The sequence below is a fragment of the Crocuta crocuta genome, unplaced genomic scaffold (assembly GCF_008692635.1).
Source record: "Crocuta crocuta isolate KB4526 unplaced genomic scaffold, BGI_CrCroc_1.0 scaffold163, whole genome shotgun sequence".
Lineage (NCBI taxonomy): Eukaryota > Metazoa > Chordata > Mammalia > Carnivora > Hyaenidae > Crocuta > Crocuta crocuta.
The window spans coordinates 2,300,861-2,310,091 of NW_027529533.1; the positions used below are offsets into that span (position 1 = coordinate 2,300,861).

Sequence of the window (9,231 nt, forward strand, 5' to 3'; positions counted from 1 at the left end):
GTAGGAAAAGCCTCAGGATTTTTGTATTAGCTATGCTTGGGGCCACCTGTCATTCAAGATTAGATACTTTTCTAGTCATTCCTCTCAGAAATTATGCCCTTTCCTCAGGGTCCAAGGTGAACAAGCCTATTCAGACTATTTGTTTCATGTCAAGCAGAGTCATTGTTTCCCTGTTTACACTTTTATTCTCAAAACTAACCTTTATCCCCAATATTAACCAGGAGTTAACACTTCAGGGCACCTAGCACATGCTCAATAACTATTTGTTGGATGAGAATGATTTAAGCAAAGAATGTTATCTTGATCCTCTCTCACCTTAGTCAGTGAAAGCAGTATGCAACTTAAATTTGTTTCCCTACGAAAAGCCAGGCTGTTCTGATATATTAATACCTGAGCAAATAATTAGCTTTGAGAATAGAAAGTCACGAAAAAGTAAATCAACTTGCCAATTATTCTGGCTGGCGATGACATTAGCCTAAGTCTACAGAGTCACAGAACAAAGGAAGCACTCTTCCCAACGTTATCTGATGAAAGTGAAACATTCTAATGTATGTTAATACTTTCAAGACGAATAAATTAAATGCAGTTGAGAGCTTTTGCCGCGCTGGTGTAAAGAATCAATATCTGCGACAAAGTGTTAGATATAAGGATTTCAAGTATTGGTTTGGGGATGTGATTTATTCCACCTCACATCAGAATCAATGTAATAAATAGCCAGGCTCGGATGGAGTTCTACTAAGTCCTAAAACGTTAAAATATATCCGCAGAACCGTTGGATGAAAGTCAAAACGTATTCAAATTGAGGAAAATAGCCCTCCCAAATTTAACTTATAGGTCCAGCTGAGTGACCGGGTGAGTAATTTTGCCCACTACTAGGATTTGTTCTGAAGTTTAAAAACCTGCCACAAGAAAAGAGTTTCTGGATCTATGAGATACTGTATATTAACCATATTAAAGGTTCTTTGTCCATGTAGGGTGTGCCTAAGAAGTAAACGTTTATTGTGTCAAAGTGTTCATTCTCTTTAATGCATTGTTCGTTTACTAAGTGTAATAGAATCAAGGTTAGCCCACAGGGACTTGTCTTTGAAATGCAAATAACCTAGCCTGAGGGAAACTCTGCCGCCTGCAACAAGCGATCCCCAAGCGGTCAGTAGCGGCGAACCGGCGGCCTGTCAAAAGGCAGGGACGGTGGGCTTTCGGGGGATGATGCAAGCCCAGTACCGGGGCCGCCAGATGCCCGACCGAGGTCGTGGTAAGCACTCGGCCTCGCNCCCTCCCTTCTGGAGGCCCCGCCTCTCCAGGGAGCCGCCTCCCCCCTCCCTCCCCTGGTGGCCCGCCTTCATTTCCCGGAGCCCCGCCCCTTTCCCCGCCCAGGTTCCTCTCCCATCCAGCAGCCGGGGCGTAAACGTGCGTGGTCCTGTCTGCCAGCCGTCCCGAGGGCGCAGCAGTTTCTTTCTCTGTGGCCTCTGAGCACGCCTTTCTTCTGCCGCAGGGAGCCTCCTCCTCGGGTGTTCTCTCGGGCCTAGCAACTGAGGCCTTTTCGGCCCTGGCCAGCCTCAGCCTTGTCCTGTACTCTTGCCTGATGGCTGCTGAGGACGTAAGCTCGGACCCAGTTGCCCTAAAGCCTTTCTCCCCGACCTGGGCAGAAAGCCTCTCCGTCTGACCCCACGCTCTTCGTCATTTAATGTCCCAGATGAACTAATGTATAAAGATTTTGAGCTCCATGGAGTGGATTCTTGTGGACATGTGGAGACAAACCATTTGGGACGAGTGCTAACGTTTAAGCACCTCAAAATTAACTCATTCAGGTTATGTTTTGAAGGAGCAAAACCTCAAATAGCCAGACAAGACCTCGTTTGTTGAACTGTTAAAAAGTAAACAACCTGGGGGTGCCTGCCTGGCTCAGACAGAAGAACATGTGACTCTTGATCTCTGGGTCCTGAGTTGGAGCCCCACATTGGGTGTAGCGATTAAATAAATAAAAATAAAGTTTAAAAAATGTGCACATAGGTTAAAAACAATAACAACAGAACACAGCCTAGATAATAATAAATGGTGGCCAGGATGTAGAGAAAAGGGACCCCCTGTGCACTGTTGGTGGAAATGTAAACTGGTTCAACCGTTATGGAAAACAGTATAGAAGTTCCTCAAGAAATGCAAAATGGAGCTACCATGTGATCCAGCAATCCCAATTCTGGATGTATATCCAAAGGAAGCCATTATCTGGGAAAGATACTTGTACTTCTGTGCTTACTGCAGCATCATTTATAAGTGAAGGTATGCAAACCTAAGGAGCCATCAATAGATTAATGGATTAAAGAAAATGTTTATCTATGTATATAAAATGATGGAATACTATTCAGTCTTTAAAAACAAGGAAATCTTATCATTTGTGACATGGATAAAATTGGAGGGCATATGCTAAGTAAAAGAAACTAGGCAGAAAAAGAAAAATATTGCATGGTATCATTTATATGTGGAATCTTTTGTTTAAAAATGTCAAGCTCCAGGCGCCTGGGGGCTCAGTCGGTTAAATATCGAACTTCAGCTCGGGTCGTGATCTCATGGTTTGTGAATTTGAACCCTGTCTCGGGCTCTGTGCTGACAGCTCAGAGTCTGGAGCCTGCTTCGGATTCTGTGTCTCAATGTCTCTCTGCCCCTCCCCCACTCGTGCTCTGCCTCTTTCTGTCTCTCAATAATAAATAAATGTAAAATAAATTTTTTTTAATGTCGAGCTCATAAAAACAAGAGTAGAAAACTCGTTGGCAGGGGCTGGGGGGGACTAAATAGGGAGAGGTTGGTAAAAGGGTACAAATTTTCAGTTATAAAATGAAAAAAGTCTGAGGATCTAATGTATAATATGGTGACTATAACACTTTCACATTGTATTGTACAACTGAAATTTGCTAAGAGAGTAGAAGTTAAATGTTCTTACCAAAAGGGGGGGAGAAGTAAATATGTAAGATGATGGTTAGATTAACTTGATGGTTGGAATCCNTACACTTTATTTTTTTAAAACATACATTTATTTTTGAGAGACAGAGCGTGAGCAGAGGAGGGCAGAGAGAGAGAGAGAGAAACGGAGACACAGAATCCGAAGCAGGCTCCACGCTCTGAGCTGCCAGCCCAGAGCCCCATGCGGGCCTGAACTCAGGAACCATGAGATCATGACCTGAGCTGACGTCAGATGCTTAACCAACTGAGCCACCCACCCAGGCACCCCCAAGTTGTAATAGCTTACAATTCTATTTGTAAATTACACCTCAATAAAACAGGAAGAAAAAGTTACAAAACGTTAAAAAAGAAAAAAAGCAAACACCAATTCAAGCTTGTGAATAATTGATTTAGCACTGGATATCATGCATATTACTAATCTATAAAACGATGCCGGTAAAATGTATAGAATGATTGAGAACTGGTTAGTGTAATCGACTGTCGTTAGATTTAAATTATTATAAGCTATGCATCAAATTGAGAGGTTTACAGTGCCACCAAAATTATAGTGATAAATGAGAAAAACAGAACATAAAAGCTTTATTTACAACATAAATATAATAGAAATGGATATGAATATAGAGGTTGTAGGAGGGCACAGGACTCAAACTAGAAAATCAGACCCTTCTTGGGGAGCCTGAGTGGCTTAGTCGGTTAAGCGTCCGACTTTCGCTTAGGTCATGATCTCGCGGTTCTTGGGTTCGAGCCCCGCGTTGGGCTCTGTGCTGACTGCCAGCTCAGAGCCTGGAGCCTGTTTCAGTCTGTGAGTCCCTCTCTCTGACCCTCCCCTGCTCACACTGTCTCTCTCTCTCTCTCCTAGAAATAAATAAAACATTAAAAAAAAATGAATTATTTTAATCTTTTCAGAGCCTGGAGCCTGTTTCAGAGTCTGTGACTTCCTCTCTCTCTGACTCTCCCCTGCTCACCCTGTCTCTCTCTCTCTCTCTCCTAGAAATAAATAGAACATTAAAAAAAATTAAAAAAAAAAAAGAAAATCAGACCCTTCTTATGGGAGATCGAGGCTGATTTGTCCAATTAGGGTGAGCTGGAGATGGCTATAGCTCTTTTGGTTCCTGCCCTTTCTGAGTTCTGGTTAGTCAAAGGTCTTCTTCTGTGAGCTTCCCTATATAGGTTAGAGTACTGAGTATGCTACAATAACAGGAGACCGCCGCCCCACCCCCTGCAAATCACAGTGACATAAAATGAGATGAAACTTAATTCTCATGTAACAGTCCAGAGGTAGAAGTGACCAAGGCCGGCAGGGTGGCCCAGCTCCATTAGGTCATGAATGGACCCTGGTTTCTTTCCTCTTGATGCTCTGCTATATACCCTAGGATATTGTCCTCATTTGCATAAAGCTGGGACACTGCTGTGGGTTTGCACTGGCGCCATCTAGCACTGGGGAAGGGCAAAATAGCAGAAGTAGAGGACAAAAGATTTATTTTTAAGCAAATGAGTAGAGGCTGCACCTATCATTTGCACTCATATTCCATTGGGGAGAATCTGAACACACTTGGTTGTGAGAGAAACTGGGAAATGTGGTCTCTGATGTGGAGAACAAAGGCAAAAGAAAATGTAGATAAAATTAAATTTCCTTACAACTTGCAGCCCATTGGACAGACAAATACTTAAGACAGGCCAAGTATGACATTTCTCCAGGAACTCCCAACTGTCGTAATGTTAATACTTTACTAGTGGCAAGGAGGAACCTGAGCTTGACAGAAGCTAGGCCTCCGGGATCCTGTAAGTCTTTTTTAACATATGAAAATCCTTTGGGAAGCTTTGTGTCTACTGCCCCACCCGTCCGGGCAACAAACTTAAAAGTATATAACCAGTTGTTCCTCACGATCCCAGTGCAGCTCTTTCTGCCTGCAGGTTCTGAACCCATGCTTTAATAAAACCACCTTTTTTGCACCAAAAATGTCTCAAGAATTCTTTCTTGACCTTTCACTCTTGGACTTTACATCAAATCACATGAGTCTCTAAGTGGGATTTCATCGAGCCATGTAAATATTTGTAAAAGCTGAGAACAGACGGAGACAACCACCATTCTGCCACATTCCCCCCATTTCTTTCCAACCAGTTCCTTCTTGAGAGGAGTTCCTTTACTTTGGACTACTGCTGGCAATCGAAGTTCTTTAACTGATAGCTCATTCTTCAGGCCCCAGTTTAAATGACACCTCCTCAAGAGGACCCTTCCCCATTCTTGCCACCACTGCTCTCACTGCTCTTCTCTCAGCACTTGGTTTCCTGCATTGTATGTACCAAGTCCGTGTGTCTATTGCTGGTTTTTGTTTCTCCCAGATGTCTCTCTTCATCACATCCCATCTCTATCATCTAGTATAGTGCCTGTCATTGGATCGGCAAGAAAAAGATCTGCTGTTAAATGAATGAAACAGCAGTCAAGGACGACTGAAAGAGTTCTGAAATGAACAAGTAAAGAACCAAGGAAAAGAACATTTCAAGTAGGAGGTAGTGGTCACAAATGACACGGGGGGTGTGTGTGTGTGTGGAATTATGTTACGTGGGTCTTATAGGATCCCTCAGATCTGCCACTTAGGAGCTTAGGTGTGGGAGCATTAGAATAGTTTCAGGGTATAGGTAGACTATAGACTAAAGATGGAATGTTAAGAAATGAATGTAGTAATTGTATAACATGCTTTCAAAAAAGTGCAGTCTGTGAAAACACAGATTCCATTTGGAAAGAGAGGCAAGGTCAGAGGAGAGCTTTTAAGATGAAAGAAAGCTCAGTATTAATTTAAGCAAGTGAAAGAGAGAGAGGATGGGTGTGGAAATGACTGATGGAGGAATTGTCACCTACTGGATTTGAGATAGGAAGTGACAACAGTTGTCCTTCCTTGAAGATGTAAACACAAATTTAGAGGAGGGGGTGACAAGAAGTTGATAGAGTTTTTCTGATGGCCTTTATTTATCTGTGAAGGAGGGAGAGAAGTTATGTGATGCACGGAGGAAATGGAAGGGGAAATCGGGACTACTTTCCAGAAGAAAAGAATGGGGAAGATCGTGACTGGGCAGATAAAAAGTCTGGTGGTTGGAGATCTACAATGATTGCAAACTTCTTTTTTCCTTCTTCTCCTTACCCCTTCCTAACCTAGACCTGTTCCAAAAAACCCTCCAGGCTGCCAAATCCTAATCCTTGAGCCCATCCACCCAGAGACGATTTTTCTCCAACAATAACGGGCAACGAACATGCGGGAGTGACAAAAGCAGACCGTTCCCTCAGGCTTCCTTCATTTCAGTAGTGAACACGGAGTGGGCCACCGGCACTTTTGCGGCCCCCCAATACCCTCGCTACTACAGGTTACTACTCGTACAGCTGTACGGCGAAAGGGTCTGCTCGCGGCGGACAATGAGGCATTCAGGGACAGACGGCTGTCTCATCTTCCCGGAAAAGGTGCAGTATGTATGAAGGCTGGCTTAAGTACAGGGACCCAGCGTTCCGAGCTACACGCCCAGAGCCCGAGGCCGTAACAGCGAAGGGGGCTTCACGGCCGGGAGCCCAATAAAGCAGCAGAGCAGCCGATCCCCAGTGTGACGTCACAGAGCCTCGGCTTCCGGACCGCCTCGCACTGGGCGCAGCCCTTCCCGCAGCCCCGCCCTTGCCCCACCCCCAGACACGTCATCCCAGCACAGCCTCTAGTACTGCTTTGCAGGCTCTGCGAGCGCCGGGCGCGGTGGCGCGCGCCTGTAGTCCCAGCTACTCGGGAGGCTGAGGCGGGAGGATCGCTTGAGCCCAGGAGTTCTGGGCTGTCGTGCGCTATGCCGATCGGGTGTCCGCACTAAGTTCGGCATCAATATGGTGACCTCCCGGGAGCGGGGGGCCACCAGGTTGCCTAAGGAGGGGTGAACCGGCCCAGGTCGGAAACGGAGCAGGTCAAAACTCCCGTGCTGATCAGTAGTGGGATCGCGCCTGTGAATAGCCACTGCACTCCAGCCTGGGCAACATAGCGAGACCCCGTCTCTTTTGTTTAACTCTCGATTGTGAGCAAAATCCTGCGTCTCCTAAACAAACGGCAGAAGCTTATCTCCACCTTTTTACAGGTCCAGGAGCCCAGGAATATGTACATTAAAAACAAGTGAAATGTAACTGGGCTTTATTACTGACACTCTCGTCCCACTAGTTTACGTTTGTCTCCTATTTTGTGTCTCCTTTAGGGTTAAAACTCACCAGTGACTTAGGATATTCAGCGGTTAGTAGCCGCCTCTTTACTGCCCCCTACCGGACCATCGCCAAAACTTCTCTGCGAAAGACTGTTAAGCACCTTCGCAGCCAACAGGGGCTGCTCGTTCACTCACAGCCTGCTGGAGAGAATGGCCGCCGGACCACAGTACCAAAAAATGCGCCTCTGACTCCAGACTTCCCAAGTTTTCCTGGCGGCGGTCCAGCTGGCTGCTCTGCTACCACTGTTTCCCTGGACCTTTCCTCCCCACGTCCTGCCGGGAAAGGTTACCTTCTTTCATCACTGTTAGGTCAAGGTTTTTGCTTTCAAATATTGCAGACGGAAGATCTGACTGACAGCAGCCTTTCACCCGAATCCTTACATCCTCCCTGTTTACCGATATGGCTGAGCTTCCGACGGGATACCCCGCTAGTCCCTCCTTGGGTGGTGGAGGGAGGACAATTTAGGAGGCGCACAGACGCCCTTGTGAGAGCAGAGGTGAGGGGCGAGCATGGCCGAATGCCGTCACCCGGTATCCCCTTGATTCTTGGATTGCCAAAAGCCAACGTAAGAGATGGAATGAAGCGCAGGTAACTTAGAGCCCCGCCCCGCGCGGCTGCTTGCGAGCCCAGCGTTGCGGAGAGCAAAACCTCAGCGCCCGCCACCGAGACGCCCCGAGCGAGCCTTGTGTCCCCATCTCATTTTAAAAGGAAGTACATGAGCAAAGAACGAAGCAGTTTTAACATTAATCTGATAATCTATTGGGAATTTAAAGACTAAGCACTAAACACAGATTTACACCGCTTGGAAAAAGACAAGGAAAGGGACAATGTAGTAAGCTTTTCAGAAAGCTAATGGTATCCCCCTTTTTTTTTGAGGCGATTCATTTTTTTTTAAACAAAAATAACTATTAGAAAAAGCTCTCCTTGAACAAATATATTCTGATGCTTCTGGGTCTCCCTCTACAACTCCATGGAGGAAGTCCTATTCCAATTCTTCAGGACATTTCAAGAATTTAAAAGGCACCTCCAAATCAATGCGTTTTTACAAAATGGAAAAATATGGAAATACTTTTTTTACTTTTTTAATCTTTACGCCACTCTACTCAGAAAATAGGAGAAAAAGACTTTGGACGTGTCTTCCCCCCCACTAAATGGATCCCTGAATTTAGCCCAGAATGACTTAGCTGGAGCTATAAGGACTACATTTGAGTTGCCACCTCTGCTAGCTTTGGGGTTTCTATTCCCCTTCAGCCTTTTCTACTACCTCTCGGAGAACTCAGCTTTCTGGAACTCAAGTGTTGTAGGCAGAATAATGAATGGCCCCTCCCCCCAAAATGCCCACATCCTAGTATAAAAAAACCTATTACTTTACATGGTAAAAGGAATTGTACAGATATGAGTAAATTAAGGATCTTGAGATGCGGAGATTATCCTGGAATATCCCAGGAGGCCCAGTGTAATTATAAGGATCCTTATGAGGAAGAGAGGCAAGACAGTGGGAGTCAGAGAAGAAGATAGACACAGTCTGGAAGCAGAGATTGGAGTCCTGCAAAGCCACCAACCAGGGAATGTGGGCAGCCTCTGGAAACTGGAAAAAACTCAGAAACCAATTCTCTCCTAGAGCCTCCAGAAAGAATGCAGCCCTGCCAACCCATTTGGGACTTCTGACCTTCAGAACTGTATGATAAATGTGTGTTGCTTAACCCACTCAAGTTGTGGTAATTTGTTACAGTAGCAATAGAAAACACATGCAAATACAGGAGAGGTGTCAAGGTTAGTCTGTACTTGGAAAAAAAAATGCTATGAGGTCAGGAAGGACTCATTCCAGTAACTGTCTTCTGTAATATACTTTTACTTTTTTTAAAAAAGAACTTTTCATGTTGAACCAGTTTTTAGGGTTGATACCTTTTCTCATGGTTTATGTTTCTTTAAACTATAAAATTTTAAAAATTCATCCATCCATTGATCTATCCATCTACCCATTTAAAAAATTGTTTAAGTGCCAAATATTTACCAGAGGATATATTTATACTAGATAAGCAGAAACAGTATAG

At 44.8% G+C, this 9,231-nt stretch overlaps 1 protein-coding gene across 1 annotated transcript; it reads left to right on the forward strand.

The window, feature by feature from the left end:
• The first annotated feature begins 3,384 nt into the window (after positions 1–3,384).
• LOC144229241 (uncharacterized) lies at positions 3,385–8,884 on the forward strand. Its single transcript, XM_077761229.1, has 3 exons — positions 3,385–3,390; positions 6,226–6,409; positions 7,171–8,884. Exons 1-3 carry the CDS (start codon positions 3,385–3,387, stop codon positions 7,767–7,769), a joined length of 789 nt encoding a protein of 262 aa, XP_077617355.1. The 3' UTR covers positions 7,770–8,884.
• Positions 8,885–9,231: the final 347 nt, after the last annotated feature.